Source organism: Oncorhynchus mykiss, chromosome 1 (genome assembly GCF_013265735.2).
Source record: "Oncorhynchus mykiss isolate Arlee chromosome 1, USDA_OmykA_1.1, whole genome shotgun sequence".
Classification (NCBI taxonomy): domain Eukaryota; kingdom Metazoa; phylum Chordata; class Actinopteri; order Salmoniformes; family Salmonidae; genus Oncorhynchus; species Oncorhynchus mykiss.
The window spans coordinates 51856376-51876408 of record NC_048565.1 but is presented as its reverse complement, the minus strand read 5'-3'; the positions used below and the strand labels follow the sequence as shown (position 1 = coordinate 51876408).

At 42.5% G+C, this 20033-nt stretch overlaps 1 protein-coding gene across 2 annotated transcripts in view; it reads left to right on the top strand.

The window, feature by feature from the left end:
• Positions 1-20033, top strand: part of LOC110524618 (periphilin-1) — a 35695-nt gene that overhangs the window by 10268 nt on the left and 5394 nt on the right. Inside the window, exons 6-10 of one of the 2 annotated variants that reach the window (XM_021604448.2) lie at positions 4590-4682; positions 5011-5222; positions 5535-5573; positions 8636-8709; positions 9679-9822. In XM_021604448.2, the coding sequence (XP_021460123.1) occupies positions 4590-4682; positions 5011-5222; positions 5535-5573; positions 8636-8709; positions 9679-9822 (562 nt within the window). The remainder of the gene's footprint in view (positions 1-4589; positions 4683-5010; positions 5223-5534; positions 5574-8635; positions 8710-9678; positions 9823-20033) is intronic. The other variant, XM_036979643.1, reaches the window with a different exon arrangement.

Genomic DNA, 20033 nt, shown 5'->3' with positions numbered 1-20033 from the left:
GGACCAAAAGGCAAATTGGCCTTCCAAATGGCCAGGAGAAATTTACCGTGACCTGCTATAGATGGTTGGAAGGGCTCTGGTCAGGTTAAACTCACCCTCGCCAGATCTTCCTCCCGCTGTCCTAACCAGAAAGGACAGTGTTGACCTCGAACCCCCATTGCAAAGGCAATCCCTGTTCCCTTAGCCCTCCCTCCCTGACCTCTATGAGGTAACCAGAAGCTCCTGGGATCGTCCATAGTGCCTGTATGGTCATGGACAAAAAGACAGAGGAAGGATACGTAGAGGAAAGTGAACACCCTCCAAAACCTAATGACAAGGACACTGGTATTAAGATCGTCAAACCTATCGACCAGGACATGATCATTGAGTTCACCAAGGCCACAGAGAAAGCGATGATAGGCTCCCAGTTGATAGCTGAGGACCTGGGATGTGCCATGGGAGCAGCAGAGCGCCACCTTTGGCTCGCTGACTGAGCTGCCAAACTAGGAGAGGTTGGGCCTTCTGGATGCCCCGGTCAGCCTTAAGGGGCTGTTTGGAGAATATCCACCCAGATCCTGATCAACAAGTTCTAGCCTGCAGAGGAAGAGGTCGAGGAGCTAGAGAAAAGGTCGTGGAGGAGCCCATATCCTGGACGACCATGGTTCCCCGCAGGCATAGACGTTGTAGGCAGAAGAATACTACAGACCGCTTACTTATACACGCACACACAAGTGCCTGGTTTGGAATACGTTTTTGAAGTTGTTTGTCCCTGCAATTGAGTGTAGATGTTATTAGTTTTATCTAGTCCTAACAGTTTATAGGATGCACTCGCCCTCAAGTTATCATTCAATCTTTGCAAAGGGTTTTACAACTGCATAAGTCCTTTGTGGGGTATTAGGGATGGTTGAGTCTGACTCATTAGAGGGGAAATAAATCATCTAGACTAATCTTTGGATTATAATTATTTGGTTATAAAGGTTGGATAGTATTTTATTCAGATATACGGTTTAGAGGTTGACCAATTAATCGGTATGGCAGATTAATTAGGGCCAACAAGTTTTCATAACAATCGGTATTCTGCCTTTTTGGACACCGATTACATTGCAATACACGAGGAGGCTGTGTGGCAGGCTTGACCACCTGTTACACGAGTGCAGCATCAAAAGGACCTTGTGGCTGCAAGGAGCCACTGTAAGTTGCTAGCTAGCATTAAACTTACCTTATAAAAAAACATCCATCTTAATCACTAGTTAACCTAATAATTTCATCAACCGTGTGTAGTTAAATATCTTGTTCTGCGTTGCATGTAATCAATGTGGTGCCTGTTAATTTATCATCGAATCACAGCCTACTTCAACTTTGCAAAACAAGTGATTTAACAAAAGCTCATTTGCGAAAAAAGCACAATTGTTGCACAAATGTACCTAACCATGAACATCAATGCCTTTCTTAAAATCAACACACAAGTATATTTTAAACCTGCATATGTAGTTAAAATAAATTCATGTTAGCAGGCAATAATAACTAAGGAAACTGTGTCACTTCTCTTGCGTTGAGTGCAAGCAGAGTCAGGGTATATGCAGCAGTTTGGGCCGCCTGGCTCGTTGCAAACTGTGTGAAGCCCATTTTTTCCTAACAAAGACCGCAATTACCAGATTTGTACATAATTATGACGGTTGTGCAATGTAACAGCAATATTTAGACTTAGGGTTGCCACCCGTTCGATAAAACACTGAACGGTTCCGTATTTCACTGAAAATAAACGTTTTGTTTTCGAAATGATAGTTTCCGGATTTGACCATATTAATGACCAAGGGCTCGTATTTCTGTGTGTTCCAAATACTAATTGAGTGTATGTAAACTTTTGACCCACTGGGAATGTGTGATGAAATAAATAACAGCTGAATTTTTACTTGGATTAAATGTCAGAAATTGTGAAACTGAGTTTAAATGTATTTGGCTACGGTGTATGTAAACTCCCGATTTCAACTGTGTGTGTGTATATTTAAAATCGTCCGATTTAATCATTATCTGCGTTTTTTGGTCCTCCAATTATCTGTATCGTGTTGAAAAATCATAATTGGTCCACCTCTAATACAGTGCATTTGGAAAGTATTCAGACCCCCTGGCCTTTTCAAATGTTGTTACGTTACAGCCTAATATAATTTTTTGCAAATGTATTAAACTAAATTTTTACTTTAGTACTTTGTTGAAGCACCTTCGGCAGCAATTACAGCCTTGAGTCTTCTTGGGTATGACGATACAAGCTTGGCACACCTGTATTTGTTCTTTTAATGGAGGCCTCTCCAACATAATCCAGGTAGAATCAGGAAATCCCCAGGGCAGCTGTCTAGGCCCCTTGAAAAAAGTAAATCTTTACTAACGACATGCCACTGGCTTTGAGTAAATTATACATGTCAGCTACTACAGCAACTGAAATGACTGCAACACATAACAAAGAGCTGTAGTTAATTTCAGAATTGGTGGCAAGGAATAAGTCAGTCCTAAATATTTAAAAAACTAAAACCATTTGTATTTGGGACAAATCATTCAATAAACCCTAAACCCCAACTAAATATGTTAATAAATAATGTGGAAATTGAACAAGTTGAGGTGACTAAACTGCTTGGAGTAACCCTGGATTGTAAACTGTCATGGTCATAACATATTGATACAACAATAGCTAAGAGGGGAAGAAGTCTGTCCATAATAATGTGCTGCTCTACCTTCTGAACAGCACTATCAACAAGGCAGGACCTACAGGCTCTAGTTTTGTCACACCTGTAATACTGTTCAGTCATGTGGTTAGGTGCCACAAAGAGGGACTTAGGAAAATTGCAATTGGCTCAGAACAGGGCAGCACGGCTGGCCCTTGGATGTACACAGAGAGCTAATATTAATAATATGTATGTCAATCTCTCCTGGCTCAAATTAGAGGAGATATTGACTTCGTCACTACTTGTATTTGAGAGGTGAAGTTGTTTGTTGTTAATTGTCGCATGTTGTGTTTATATTTTTGTTCTGTATAATTAAAAGTGAAAAGCTGAAATGTTTTGAGTCAATAAGTATTCAACCCCTTTTTTTTATGGCAAGCCTAAATACGTTAAAATATATAAATAAAATAGACATTGAATATCCCTTTGAGAAGCTGTGTGACATGTTGAAAGCACCGAGCTGTCTGTTTAAACGACTAGCACACAGATTAGACACCCATTCATATACCCCTCAAGACATGCCACCAGAGGTCTCTTCACAATCCCCAAGTCCAGAACAGATTATGGGAGGCGCACAGTACTACATAGAGCCATGACTACATGGAACTGTATTCCACTTCAGGTAACTCATGCAAGCATTAGAATCCAATTTTTTTTTATTTTTTTTTATTATTATTTTTTTTTATTATAAAAAATACAACTTATGGAACAGCGGGGACTGTGAAGCAACACAAACACAGACCCATGCATACACACACATGATAATATACACACTATACACTCACGTACACATGGATTTTGTGTTGTAAATATGTGGTCGTGGAGTGTGGGCCTGAAGGCGCACACTTAGTGTGTTGTGAATTCTGTAATGAATGCATTGTAATATTTTTGAAACTGTTTAACTACCTTCATTAAGCCAAACCCCAGGAAGAGTAGCTGCTGCTTTGGCAGCAGCTAATGGGGAACCATAATAAATACAAATAACCTGTCATAATATGGTCATAACACTGTCATGATCAGTATATTTACAGCTGTTACATTTTTTAAATTTTTTTATGGCTGATAATGACACGTACATAAGTGTCAACCCACATTTATTCAAATGTATTTTTTCCCTGCCAATAAGTTTTGTTTCATTTTGAAAGTTTGTTAAGTCTGTTGTTGTAATGAATTCTTTTGTCATGTTTTTTTCATCATATTTTAATTAACTTGCAGAAAATATACTTTGTTACACTGTCATGAAGCATTATGACGATTCTGTCACTCGGACTGTGAAAATACACTATGACACTCACTGTCAGGAAGCATTATGACAGATTTCATCAAATATGCCAGATATGCCTATCACATACATGTCCTTATGTCAGTCATCAATCAAGAGGGTGTCTTGTCCTGTACCTGAAATCTGCTCCTGCGTTCAACACAGTTATCAGCAACAGAGCATTTGATTCGGTGCATGTCTGACCTAACCCAATGCACAATTACAATGATGATTTAATATGGTCCATGTAAGAAAACGTTATTTAACGAACATACTGTTGACAAGTAGGCTATCGTGTAATGAAATGTTTTGCCTGGTGTGGTTTTGTGGGTTTTGACACTCTTATGTAGGTGTCTTTAACCAGCCATAAAATAATGCGATCAATGTCACAACCGGTCTAAATGTGTTATCAAATTGTATTGGTCACATACATGTGTTTAGCAGATTATTGCGGATGTAGCAGGGGAATGACACTGCACTTCAGTTGTATACCGTTTTTCAAGATAAAAGGCACTACTTATTTTGTTCTAAGTCCTGCAATGACAGGTTGTCAGCTGTTGACATATTATGACATGGTTATGACGCAGGGTGTCAAGTAAAGTGTTCCCAAAGTCTATTTTATTTTGAAATTTTAGGAACAGCAGCAGAGTGGGCTCCCATCCCAGCAGCAGAGTTCAAGTGATAGCTCCTCTCTCGAGGACCATGTCTCCAGCCTACCCCAACCTGAGGTAGGCCCTCATGTACTTTGGTCGAGGGTAGGCCCATTCCTTCTAGTGCACTTAGTTAATAGACCAAAGTGCCAAGCATCAATGGGACTGACATGGTGACTTCAGTTGTTGTATATTGTTTTTCAAGATCCAAGGCACTACTTATTTTGTTCTAAGTCCAGCAACTTCATTATTTCATATCAAGTGGTTTTCTTCTTTCACTCTACACTTAGAGGTAATTAGAATCCAGGCTCTCATCATGTCTAGAGCCGTGGCTTTAGTTCTGTCATTGAGTGGACCTGAATGGATGGGCCCTTGAATCCCCTTCTCTCGCTCTCTGTTTTCTCAGGGAGAACCCTGAGGGTATCAGGCGGAGAGTCCTGGGCCCCTACCCTGCAAGCCCTGCCGGGGACTCGTACACTAGATTACGGGACCGCTCTCCTATCAGAAGGGATACTCCACCAATAACAGGCTCCGTTCTCATGCGCTCCGGGTCCAACACCAGCAGAAGGAGCTACTCCCCAGACAGGGACCAGGCTGGCTTCCCCTACCATCAGAAGAGTAATTTTGCAACCCAAATGACACCATATTCCCTATGTAGTGCACTTATTTTGACCAGGTCTCATAGGGAAGCATCCCAAGTTTCCTTTGGTTTCTCTACTGAGGCATTTAGTTCAGCTGTCAATGATTTAATAATATCACATTTAATCAATCACTTTAGAGTCTGGCTCTGATCCAGTGTCCATTCTAGCATATCACTTGGAATGATGCAATGTAAAGGACATGCATCCACTAGTGTGGATACTGTAACCTTGGTGTTTGTATCTGCTGTCAGTCATTTTGGTGACCTTTTTCTTTCTCGCCCCTCTCCAGGGTATAAAGAAGAGCCTCACAGCCAGAGCAGAGAGCCTGGTAAGTCTACACTTCATATCCCTAAAAGAAAATTGGCACATTTTGAAGTGATGCTTAAACTAATATGTAGAGGCCCGGCCGCTCTCTGAGAGGAGCATCTGTTTTCAGTGGAGGTGTGTATTAAATGGAGGTGCTGGAACATTTTTAATTACACACACACGCACACGCACACGCAGGTTCTATAAGGCTGGGAAAATAATAGCCTCGTTTTATTGAGGTGATTTGGCTTTTGATTCAATGTCTAACCTTTGCTTGGCTTGCGCACTGAGCCAGCAGATGTCTTCAAGATCAAACCAGCACTCACTCCCAGTCCCATTACCTTCCCCTTTGAGTGGTGCATGCATACCATTATGTTGTAGCCTAACTTTCTTTATGAGCTTCAAAATGATTCAGTCAGGTCTTGCCAGGTCTCCCTTGTCATAGAGGTCTTCTGACCTCAATGGACAACCTGGGTAAGTAAAAAGACAACTATTACCTTTTCTCTGTGTGGATTAACCAGGAATCTGCGTAGGTTAAGTTAGGCCTACCTTCAATTGAAGTGAGGAGATTTTGAGATTAAGAATATTGGGATAGTAGGAGAATAAAGGAAAGTAACAGGGAGTGTCCTTAAATATCCCTATGTCTAATGCAGCCATTTCACTTAAGAAGTCCTTTCTCATAATCACTGCAGAGGGGTTTTAAAGCCCTTATTTTCCTCCGTTATGCTACGGTGTAAAGAGAGCACAGAGGAAGCCTGAAGAACCCCCCCCCCCCCCCCCCCCCCCCCACCCCTATGTTTGGGCTGCATATTCCCTTTTGAAGATGCAGTAAAACAGGTAGAAAACAGTTGTCCCTCCACCCCTGTCTGGAACACTAATTTGGCTAGGTCAACACATCAAAGTGCACAGAAAGAAACTGTTTGGGAGGGACGATAAGGAATACAAACCACATAGGGTCTAGTTGTAGGCCTAGTTTTACTGTAGAGAATCCTGTACAATGTCTCTGAGTGAGCATTTGGAGTACAATGGCTTAGAGAAAGCATGCTGCCTATAGGTTATGGTTCAAGTTTTTAGTTCCCAAATAGTATTTTTTAAGTACCCCTTGAAGAAGACTATTTATTCTATTGTGAAGTGGAAACCGTCTAGGAGCAACAACGGATCAGCCATGAAGTGGTAGGCCACACAAGCTCACAGAACGAGACCGACAAGTGCTGGAGCATGTAAAAATCAACACACTACCATGTTCCAAGCTGCCTCTGGAAGCAACTTCAGCACAAAACCCAGCATCACTAATGCTCTTGTGACTGAATGGAAGGTTGTCCTCGCAGCAGTGTTCCAACATCTAGTGGAAAGGGAAAGCCTTTCAAGAAGAGTGGAGGGTGTTATAGCAGCAAAGTGGGGACCAACTCCATATTAATGCCCTTGATTTTGGAATGAGATGTTTTGAAGAGCATGTGTCCACAATGTTTTGGTGAAGTATAGCCTAGCTTTCATGATTAGTAGTGGAGGGGGATAAACTGAATATGTTTACAATATTATTTTGGTCAAATATTATATTGATACTTTGACTCCAAGTATCGATTTGTAAAATAAGAAGTGGGTTTGTATGCTGAACCTGTGCAACGCCTAGTATTTAACATCCTATAGCTTGTTCTCCATCTTCTTATGAAATAGCCAACATGTTTTTAGCACTTTTTTTTAAACTTCCATTACTCATTGTAAAGCTCATTTTTCTCACGGCCCCCTTCTCTCTGCAGCAGACATACTTATATAGTAAGCAAAGTATTTGGAGCATCAAATCGCAATAAAATTGCGGTCTCGAATCGCAATTACATATAGTATCGTGATAATATCGTACCGTGACGTCCCTGGCAATTCCCTGCCCTAATGATTAGACTGTACAATATATCCTAACTTTTCTTTGTTTGGCTTGATAACACACACGAACAATTAGCCAATTGAAGTTGGCAGAAATACCCTGCTCTAGCACATTGACTGTTGGTAGGGATTAGTCTTCTTATCCGCAGGGTTCTGTTTCTGACTTTCATTCATTCATTACCCGTTAGTGAGGTTTGATGTTTAATCTGCTTAGATTCCTTTGCTGCTGTTTAACTAATGCCATTACGTGTCTCTTTGATGGAACACACACAATCTTCTGGATGCTCCTCTTCTGGATTTGCAATTCATGAGCATCTGTCACTAATCATTTAAGTTAAAACAGCAGCCTAGTTTCTTCTCCACAGATTCAAGTGTGTCTGGCGAGTGAGTGTCTTTCCAAGTTAACCAGGTTTTCCTCAAAATGCAAAGGCCTGGTCTGTCATAGACAGAGTTCTATGTCTGTGCTACTCTGTTCTTTTAATATGGCAAATATCCATTTTATTATAAATTCAGCCTACAGACATTTTTGCCTAAGGAAACATCTCTCATTCAAAGAATCATCTGTTAATAGTATCATAAGAAATCCAGCACTCAATCAATTTTGAATTTTGCTGCATTTTGAACTAACAAACTACTTTTTCATGGTTTACTTGGAATTTTTTTCAGAACTTCCTGGAAGAAGTGTGTTTTTAATTTCACCTTGGCTCAGTCTCATCGCCATGGGAATAAAAACAAACATTTCCACCCAGCCATATTTGTTTTTTTTATAGACATATTGGAGCCGGCGGAGCACAATATTTCAATTTAGTCACAGCTGAACTTGTCGACCTCTATTGTGCAAGCTATTCCAACAAGAACGTAAAATTAACAGCGATTTGTCTGGGCTCTGCTTGTCGTCAGTCCCACAGCATCTTGTCCTATCCATTGTTCACTGTACGAGTGCAATGAGTGATTGCACGGTGGATGACAATATAGAATAAGTGGTGGTAGTTCCCCAGTGTGTTTTTAATACTGAGAGGATTTAAATGGAATTGTACTGCGCCTGGTGGCCCTGATTTTATTTTGAGTGCCCTCCTTTTTCTTAAATGTTTCCTTTTTGTTTTACAATGCTTCTTAGTTTACTGTGTATGCATGAGTTGCGAGTGTTTCTCTTTCTCCTTCTGTCCCCTGTCTCTTTCTTCATTCCTCTTCTCCTTCAATCCACAGATAAGCCCAGGTTGCTAGGCCACACAAAGACTGCCTCCATAGACGGTTCTCCACACAGCGCTGTCTCAATCAAGGTACAGCTGCGTAACTGTCAGACATAGCTCGCTGCTCCTGATTCAGTTCAGCCTCTCAGTTGATACGATCATTTATTCATTAGGCCTATATCAAAACGATAGGCTACCTGTCATAGTAGTAGCATACCCTTTACTAGCGTTGTACTAGTCCTAAAAGGTAGAAAAGACCTGCACAACTGTTTTACATCACTTGGTTGGATTATGGAATTCCATGAGACTCGATACATAGTCAAAATCCGATTTGTTACCATACAGACTCGTTTTCTTTTGTCATCGTTTCAACATTGTCTGACCATCACATTTTACCTACCTTCCTATGGATACACAGTTTATCAACACAATTCATTGCCCTGTCATGGTGTGTGGAATCTGTTGCAAATCCCTGTTCATGTCATTCATTCTAGAACCCACATCGCAGAGGAACAGTTGATGTACCTTAAGTGGCCTGTCTCTTTCTTGTGGTCTGATGAGGTCACGATAGATGAAGACTGCATTCACCATGCGTGACCCATTTCCTTGCCATGGATGAAAGCTTTCTGGATTTCTGTAAACTAAAAGTAATGGGCGTTTCAAAAAGTTGTTTATTTTCAATGCTAACGCGGTCACAAAAGGCCTCCTTTTGTTCAAATTGACATTCAGAGATGTTATGTTTTGTGTCTCCTTTCCCTTTTAACACTAAATGATGCAGTATGATGCGCTGACGTCGGTGGGCGTGGGCCTTCATCTTCAGCTGTCGACGGTCTTTGATCAAAGATGTTGAAGGAAAAACATTCTAGATCGTTGAGATGCTGCATGCATATTAAAGCGTTTGATGTGCTGAAAGAAAATGACAGCAACAACAACCTCGTTGACTCTAATCAGTGTTGCCCTCACACGCTTTGAATTTGAAACCTGAATCAGTTAAGCCATTTGAACTGCTGTGTCCTGCCTGGCGCGCTAACCCATTAGCTGTAACCTTTACCCTCCCAGGAGGAACTTGACCCCACCCCAGCCCTGCTAGCAGAGCCTGAGGACACAGTGCCGGCCAAGGATGAGACCGACCAGACACAGAAGGCCAACTTCAAGACACGGCGCTCTCAAGCCATCGCAGCTAAAGCCCTCGAAATTGAGAAGGTAATAGAGGTCCCACTATCCAACAACACTCAACTGCTAGCTAGTAATTCTCTGCTGGCTGTGTGGTAGAGTCTTGCATCGGGTTGGATACCAACGGTTCCCAGCGGATGACCCGCAAAAAAAATCACCTGGTCTGGAAGGATTTTTGTGGCATTGTGGACAAGGACAACAAGCCGGTAGATGGCTATACAGCCAGCAAAAAGTGCAAGCAGGTATTTGTTTACGATAGGTAAATTCAGTTAAATATCAGTTAATTGTTAGGTTAATTCAGGCTTTTGTGCATTTAGACCATATGCAGGCCATATGTCTAAAAACGATATGCTGATAAAGGTAGACTTTTATCCAAATGTAGACATGCAGACAAATTCATTCATGCAGGAAGGGGAATAATAGCCTACTATGGAATCATAAAAACAATTAATGAAATTTGTTATTTGGTGGGTCACTGATTGGCTCTCGGAACAATGGGTGCAGATGGGTCAGGTTGCGTAGAAAAATCTGTCCTGATTTAGGGATGCTAACTGTTAATCGGTTAGCTGCTGAAAATACATTTGACCGGTCATCCTTATCAGTCTATAGGATCATTTGCATAATTTTGTGGAATTCAATTGGCGCGTTTGTATTTTCGTTACTGGCCATGCATCTAATTTATCACACACACACACAGCATACAGAGCCTAGTTTGAGGAGTGGAATAGCCTACAAACTGTCAGACAGTGTGAGAGTAGCTCCTCAGTCTGTTGGCTACTGGAGTGAAAACTGCTTTTGCATGCCCAGTCATTGCGCAACAAATAACAATTCTGAATGCAATCGCGTGTTAACTTTGGTGGCCACGATTTTAAAAGGAGCTATTTTTATTTCTCAATCTCAACTCGTAATTAAAGCTCGCCTCCCATTCGGGTGTGTAGGCTATAGCCTGCCTAGCGTTGACTACCAGCGCGTCACCCACCACTTTGCAATGTGTGCTTGAGGCAGTGGAATTGTTTGAAACGATTTACTTTACTTCAAATAATGAGGCATGTCTTTCTTTGCTTCAAAGTAGCCTTGCAAAAAATCCACCTGTAGAAACATGGAGGCAATTATTTTATAAAGACTTCCTCGTGCCATTTAACCAGCATTTCTCTCCTGTTCTATTTATTTTCATATCAACTTCATTTTGTTGTCCAGAAGCCAAAGCTACAACACTCGAACGTATTAGCAACCCATCATTGCAACAACCATTAGATTTCCCCTCTTTCTACATTTCTAACAGAGATTATTTATCTCTGTCACAACTGTTCGCATTAGGTTAAGAGCGGTGCGTTTTGGAAAATGTTTTATTAGCTGCTTCATCACAGAGGTTGCATGTTCAACAATGGCCTATAGCCTTTTGAACTGTTATACGATAAGGCTTGCTATTGTTGCATGTTCCCAGTAAGCTCTTAATGAAAAATGTCCTGTCCGTGTATGCATGCATAGTATCAGCGAGGAAGAGGCAAAGCGAGAGGTTTTTCTTTCGCCAAAATCTGTCCAAAATAAGCCCAATACGTTTCTATGTGCTTGTTTTGGGCCTAAGCTTGTCGCCTGCCTTCCCGCCTAGGGCCGCCTTCCCACTGTTAGCGCGGAAACATAAGCATCATAAGCATTATATACAGATCTCAAATAGTACTTTTCTGTTGGTCACGTCATTTTACTGTTTTACATTTTACTGAAAAAATGTGATCGTTTATGGACCGGCAGCCAAATTAATTGGCAGCTAAATTTACACATTTGCAGCCATTGTCCTGATGTCGGACATCGGGTGGGCTTGGAATTGATGTGGCCGGCGTGGGGCGGGTGTGACTCCAAAGAACTGACCCGTGCAAGAATGCTATCTCTCGTCCAACTCCTAGGCCTGAACCTTCCCTCCATTTGGATTAGTGGCTCTCTGAAGCCCTATTGCCTGCATATGGCGGCTTGGGAAACATGTCATTTTGATTTGAGAGAGCGAGCACAGGGAGGGAGGATGAGTTGGCAGGAAGGATTTAAGCATCTCAGGTTGTGACGCTCTACACAGGGCCTGCTATTTGAGTCTGCCTGCCCGGCCCTTCCCTACACACACACACTGCGCTACACTACCACTTATCTGTTCCCGTTAAACCAGGGCAGGAATTGCCCTGCAGGGTTCTGGGGGGGCCACCCACGGTGTGGGTACTTCTCTTGGCATTACAAACATGCTTACGCACACATAGCACACATGCTTACCCTGCCATTTCCTAACCAGTTCACAGCAGCAGTTGTGTGGAGAGGCACTGGCTTGTAACATCGATATTGGCCTTAGCCAAATGCAGTCTGATCCCCATCCCTGTACAGTGGAGGGCCAAGCCAAATTCACCAGACCAAATGGAAACCACGATGCATGGGGATGGAGCTGGGTTTGCATGGGGATGTGGCTGGGGGTACAGGGCTACGGCTGGGGATGGGAATAGAGATGTGGCTAACACCAGGGATGTTTTTGGGGCAGAAAGTCTGGAGCTGGGCATGGGGATAGTGTTTGGGATAGAGCTGGTGCTAGGTGGCTGGGGCTGGGCGCTGGCACGAGGTTCATACCTCCATTGAGGCTGATTTAGTGTGATGGCTCCTGTCAATAGCTGTTTATTCAACTCTACGTAGAGGGAGGAGACTGTCCTTTACCACCCTTGAGACATGAGCACTCACTCCTCTATCCAATACTGATCTTCAGAGGAGGCTGGTTTGAATGAGCACGTTTGCAGTAATGCTGAAGGATGAGGACTAGAAATATACACAACTCTGAATATTATTTGGATACTCAGTGGGGTCAGTCAGGTCGGGAGCTGTTTGTCTGGTTCATGTTCTAAAAATACCTTACTGTAGAGCTACCGTACCCATTTAATATGGGGCCGATTACACGCTAGGAAAGGAAATGAGAAAGCCAAGACATTTATTAATGCTATGTTCCAGTAACTTCCTCTTGAAAGGCTCCTGTGTTACATTAGAGGAATTACTCTTGAAAACGACAATCAAAATTAATCAGAAAACAAGCAAGCAGCAACCCTTGAACTTGTAAGCCTGTATCCCATCTTCTCCAATTTGGTTGATGGTACTACACTGTAAAGCATTAGCCTACATGTTGTTCTCCGATTTTTGGAGGATGGATGTACGACTATTTACATTTTTGGTTAGAAACCTAGATTAAGTATCAGAGAAACTATTTAACGTAATGGGAGTATCGAAAAGTTGCTTGCTGGCAGTGATTTTCTGAGGAGTCCCTCCATTCATCATTTCAATCAGTGTAAGCTAAACTTATCCATTTCTTCCCTATTAGTCCATTACATGAAGTCTGCTTCCCAAATGGCAACTTATTCCCTTTACAGTGCCCTACTTTTTTACCAGCGTAGTACACTATAAAGGAAATAGTGTGCCATTTGGGACCTAGACTAAGCGGTCCGGTCTGCATCCAGTCCAGGTTGAGTGATTAAATGGCTATTTTAATGATATCCTCTGTCTACCAGGCCCTCCAGTCATTACATCCACTCATTACTCCACTTCCCTTATTAACTCAGGACCCCTGCCTCTCTGCCTACATCAGGGCTCTTTTGAGCAGAGCTCCAGTATAGAATCACAGCTTTGTATGTATAATCTCCTAAAGACGAAACCCCCAACTCTGTATCCGTTACGCTTACACGCATGCAGACACACAAGCAAGCAGACACACACCCACTGTACCCCTCTAATTCAGACCTCCATGTCCGCGCCAAACGCCCCCTCATCCCTTCTTCCCTTTTCTCAGCCATGGCTTTTTAACCCGTCCTGTGTGGCCCTACCTCTCTCTAGTATCAGGTCTGGAGATCTGTCCCTGGCTCCCTCCGCTGGGAGATAGGGAGGGAACCCAGGGGAGAGAAAAAACACACACACAGAGCAGGTTCAGGTCAAACCACCCTTCCTGTTTGATTAAGTAACCAGGGACCGGTTCTGTCTTGAGAGTTCACAGTACAGTTTGAGGAAACACTACTCCCTAAATACTCTCTATTGTTACAAATCCAGCGTGACACTTCCTCACACATGCATTGAAACGCTCACTCCCAAGTGTGTGTGCGTCCTTAAGAAACAGTATTTTTGAAGCTCTAGTGATGTCGAGGGAAATTATTTCGTTTTGAGACCCTTTTTTCACCCATTCCCACTTCTTCCTCAAAGCTTCAAAACGTGTAGAAGGTGTGTGTGATATATATATATATTTATTTATTTATTTATTTATTTATTTATTTATTTATTTTAGGAAGTAAATTCGTGAAAATGTAATCAGTGTCAACACACTGTAGAAAAGTTTAGGGAAGGTTTTGTTTTGAAAGATGGCAAACATAATCAACTCTAAGTGAATGGTGAGTAGGGCTGTTACAGTTTACTGTGTTACCGCCACACCGGCGGTCACGAGTAATGACCGCAGTAAAATTCCATGTGACCATTTAGTCACGGTAATTAGGATCCTCCCAGCTCTGTTGCTGCTGATGGTCATTAGTAGCCTACCAAACCTGCTAACTGCCTGCTACTCAGCACTCTGTTGTCACTCCAATCACTCTGACATCAATGCAAATGTGATGAAAAATCGAATCAAACACTTCATGAGAGCCCATGATTTCATGTTGTGCAACATTTCTATATGCTATGCAATAGTGTAAGAAGTGTTTTGATGGCCTTTATTAAAAAGAGGATCAGCTGTCTATAGGCTAGGCCTACTATATTTATTTCTCAACTTTCCTAATATTAAGCACTTTGCTTTGTTTTACAACAGGACTATAGCCTACCTGGCTGGCATGAAAATGCACTATGTAACGCTTCCTCAATTCGCTATTTAAGTGCATAGATGACATGTATTTTTTCCCCCTGCCCCTGTTCCGAGACAGGTGCTTGATAGTGGTCCATTCTAAATCGAAACAAATTTGATATTATTTAGTATATGTAAAGTCAAGATTAAATTAACAATAGTCTGATGGGTGACATTAGCCTATTAGCCTATAAGGTGCTTCGGAGCACGGCAATTAGCACCCGGGAAAAGGGAATTGTAATTATTTTCAGCCCAATGGCCACTAGCCGATATTTTATTTTTTAGGGTACATTACCGCCACAAAAGGGGGGTGCCTCCGTAAAATTTCAAGTCATGATGAGACTATTATCAAGTGCTAGTCAAATTGTGAATGAGAGACTGATGAAGTGTGTGCAGCCTGCACAAGAAACAAAGCAGAGCTCATGCCTTTCATGCGACTTTTGAGTAGCATCATGTAGCCTTAGAATGTATTAATAATCAAAACATATAGTCTAATGTTTGTATAGAGCGACATCATTGATATATACAGAGAAAAAAGTCGGCCCGAGAATTGAACTCTGTGGCACCCCCATAGAGACTGCCAGAGGTCCAGACAACAGTCCCTCTGATTTGGCACACTGAACTCTGTCTGAGAAGTAGTTGGTCAACCAGGCGAGGCAGTCATTTGAGAAGCCAAGGCTATTGAGTCTGCCGATAAGAATGCGGTGATTGACAGTCGAAAGCCTTTGCAAGGTCGATGAAGACGGCTGCACAGTACTGTCTTTTATCGATGGAAAGTTGCTGCAGAGGGTGCTGAGCTGTTGGTAGGGGTAGCCAGGTGGAAAGCATGGCCAGCTGTAGAAAAATGCTTATTGAAATGATTGATTATTGTAGATTTATCGGTGGTGACAGTGTTTCCTAGCCTCAGTGCAGTGGGCAGCTGGGAGGAGGTGCTTCTATTCTCCATGGACCTTACAGTGTCCCAAAACTTTTTGGAAGTAGTGCTACAGGATGCAAATTTCTGTTAGGGAAGCTACGGCTAGCTTTTTCAAACTGACTGAGTATATTGGTTCCTGACATCCCTGAAAAGTTGCATATCGCGTGGGCTATTCGATGCTAATGCAGAACGCCACAGGATGTTTTTGTGCTGGTCAAGGGCAGTCAAGTCTGGGGTGAACCAAGGGCTAGATCTGTACTTAGTTCTACATTTTCTGAATGGGCCATGCTTATTTAAGATGGTGAGGAAAGCACTTTTAAAGAGCAACCAGGCATCCTCTACTGACGAGATGAGGTCAATATCCTTCCAGGATACACGGGCCTGGTTGATTAGAAAGGCCTGCTCGCAGAACTGTTTTAAGGAGCGTTTGACAGTGATGAGGGGTGGTCGTTTGACCGCGGACCCATTACGCATACAGGCAATGAGGCAGTGATCGCTGAGATCCTGGTTGAAGACAGCAATGGTGTATTTTGGTCAGGATGATATCTATGATGTTTCCCATGGTTACGGATTTAAGGTTGTACCTGGTAGGTTCCTTGATCATTTGTGCGAGATTGAGGGCATCTAGCTTAGATTGTAGGACGGCTGGGGTGTTAAGCATGTCCCAGTTTAGGTCACCTAACAGTACGATCTCTGAAGATAGATGGGGGGCAATCAATTCACATATGGTGTCCAGGGCACAGCTGGGGGATGAAGGGGGTCTATAACAAGCGGCAATGGTCAGAGACTTGTTTCTGGAAAGGTGGGGTTTTAAAAGTAGAAGCTCTTTGTTTGGGCACAGACCTGGATAGTATGACAGAACTCTGCCGGCTATCTCTGAGTAGATTGCAACTCCACCCCCTTTAGCAGTGCTATTTTGTCGGGAAATGTTATAGTCAGGGATGGACATGTCAGGATTTTTGGTGGCCTCTTCCTAAGCCAGGATTTAGACACGGCTATGACATCAGGATTGGCGGAGTGTGCTTAAGCAGTGAATAAAACAAACTTAGGGAGGAGGCTTCTAATGTTAACATGCATAATGTTAACAATGTTAACGCCATGAGTAGGTAATCATGAAACATACACCCCTGCATTTCTTGTTCTCATATAGTTCTTTATTCCTGTCTGCGCAATGTACTGAGAACCCAGCTGGCTGTATGGACGGTGACAGTATATCCAGAGAGAGCCATGATTCTGTGAAACAGAGTATGTTAGTTCCTGATGTCTCTGGAAGGAGATCCTCGCCCTGAGCTTGTATACTTTATTGTCCAGAGACTGAACATTAGCGAGTAATATACTCTGACGCGGTGGATGGTTTGCACGCCTCCTCAGTCAGACTACTAGTCGCCTTCGAATACCTCTTCTCTGCCGCTGCGTCTTGGAGCAGCGTTTGGGATAAGTTCAATTGGGGGGTACGAACAAAGGATACAATTCGAGAAAGTCTTATTCCTGGTCGTAATGCTGCTGAGTTACCACCGCTCTTATATCCAAAAGTTCTTTCCGGCTGAATATAATAACACAAACTTTCTTGGCTAATCATGTAAGAAATAACATACAACAAAAAAAAGAAAATACTACAAAGTTGCTTAGGAGCTTGAAGCAGAGCTGTCATGTCTGTCGGCAGTTATTTGCTTGACAATCACTGCCCTAATGGTGATTAGTGGGTACTATGAGACGTGACCCTGCGCTGCATGCATTTGTCTTGTTAATGTTACTGGTTTCTTCATGCACCTTTAAACATGGCACCAATTCTCTCTCTTTACAGTTATGCTTATTCCCGCTGAGTTAAACGAGGAAAGCTTTCAATATTAGGAAGGTGTTCCCAATGTTTTGTAAACTGTGCATATTCCATGTTTTGGTAAAAACTGATCCAAATGAAGTAGAAACGATTTATCCCTCTTTAACTTGTAGGAGAAAGTTGTTTAAAGAGGAACTTGACCCGGGGCTTCCTTTGCCACACAGTGTGTTCCTGGTCTCTCACTTCTCTGTGGTTGGTGCCCTTCCAACACTGTCATTATGTGGCCCAGTGGCTACGGTTGACATGATGGGCTACAGACATTAAAGCACCGGTCTCTCAGGCCAACATATGCCACATTTTGTCAATTTTTTGTTGTTGGTACTTTGTGCGCAGGTTTTACTCGACAATTGTGTCGAATTTTCTCTCTAGAATTTAACCCGGTTCTTTGTTCTAGAACCTTGTCTACATCAGCAAACACCTCTGCAGGTCATAGCAGTTCGAAGAGCAGTCTACAGGGAGGAGAATGTGGGTTAGAGATGCGGGAATGAGCAGATAGCTGTGTCTGTGTTAACTACCTCAACATGCTGCAGCTAGTTGAGCTGAGCTGGGGGTATTTTCAGGGTGGAGGAGAGACTCAGACAAGAGAGAGAGAGAGAGAAGTCTACTGGAGACCTTGAGACGTTTGGAGTCATTGATTCTCTTTTCATTTAGTTAATTGGCAGGTAGAGCAGAGGAGACCCCTCATTTAGTCTCTCTGGAGAGTATGGTGGAGTGTATGTCATTTCACCTAACCGTCTTCATCTAGTTTGCCCCACTTTGCGATTCCCCCACCCAACCCTAAAGAATCCCTCAGGTGGTAGTTGTGACAGTTCATGAACAGGAATCTTCAGTAGCATATGGCTCAAGATGCGGTTAAACCACAATGTAGGCCAAATGGTCAGTTAACGAGCAGTATGACTTATTTCTGTGCTTTTGTAGTTACTCTACCTGGAATGTGCTTGTTGTAATGCGTTCTATTGTGTAGAACGATGTTATACAACAGAGGTTTTTTTCCCTTGCATCTAGCTTGGTTTATTTTCATATACTTATTGTTTCACGCTTCCCCTGACCTTTGAAAGTACTGTAGTTCTGTATGGCTTTGCTTGGCCTACCCAGCAGGAAGTCTCTCTGTGTCAGAGTTTGTCCTTCTGAGAACCTTGTGGTTGTTTGCGAGTGACCATGGGGCAGTTCATGTTTCATCCAGGATGCAGTATGACAGGCTCTGTCCTGTGCCGAACCTGTGAGTTACAGCATCTTAAACATCACATCCTCCTCTTTATCTGTACCGCATTGTCAGTCTCGCCTCCCACACAGACACTGTTTTGCTCCTAGCTGAAAGTGTCCGGCAACAAGGCCATTTTTTTATATATATATATATATATATTTTTTTTTGTATGGTCAAGTCCATTTGTCCTTAGACCACTCAACAACTCCTCTTTATGCCGCAAACACACTAATATATTTAGTCTGCGCAGTCAGAAGATAATGAATCTGCTTAGCTGTTCTAAAGTAGGAAAAAAGACTAAAGCCCAGATTCCCAAAATGGCTACAGGGTCTTAACATGACACACTTTTACCTCTTAAGGAAGCTTCCTGGGACTTCTTGATTAGAACACTACTCTAAAGAAATAGGTCACAGGAATCTCTTGCTGTTTCGTGAAATTGATGCGGAGAATGGCACTGTCTGACGACAAAGTAATTGAAGTCTGTTCCTGTGATGAAACAGCTTTTACCACTGGGGGGGAAAAAGTTTGCCACTGACTAAAAATAGACTGTTGCAGCTCAAAGTGTTTTGTAGTCACTATCTCCATAATGTTTAATGAAGCTAGCATACAGTTATTGTGATTATTTTAGAGAGACTAAATCGCCGAGACTTGAATTCAAGGCACATTACACACACACGGTACAAAGAGTTTATTGGTGGTAAAAGGAACAGTAAAGCTCAACTTAGCACCAGCCAGCTCCAGTGAACTTTCATCAAGCGTTTTCGCTATGGTGAGGATGGTGGAAACTTGGCAGGATTAGATTAGCTGAACCCTTGAGTGCCCTGTGCCATCTTTGGAAGAGCACTCCATAGTACACTTCAGAGGTTTGTTAGAATCCACTGAACCCTACAGCTGAACCCAGACTGCTCCCCGTGCCCTCCCTTTGTTAGGGCACTTTATAGGGCACTTCAGAGAAAGATTGGCAGTACTCGTTCAACCCTGGAGCTGAACCCTTGTCCCAGGCTGCTCCCTTTCTAAGGGCACTTCATAAGGCACTTTGGTGTGAAAGCCAGGGCCAGACCTACTGAGTGCTGACCTCCAGGAAGGATCAAATTAGGGTGTGTGTATGTACAGTGCCTTGCGAAAGTATTCGGCCCCCTTGAACTTTGCGACCTTTTGCCACATTTCAGGCTTCAAACATAAAGATATAAAACTGTATTTTTTTGTGAAGAATCAACAACAAGTGGGACACAATCATGAAGTGGAACGACATTTATTGGATATTTCAAACTTTTTTAACAAATCAAAAACTGAAAAATTGGGCGTGCAAAATTATTCAGCCCCTTTACTTTCAGTGCAGCAAACTCTCTCCAGAAGTTCAATGAGGATCTCTGAATGATCCAATGTTGACCTAAATGACTAATGATGATAAATACAATCCACCTGTGTGTAATCAAGCCTCCGTATAAATGCA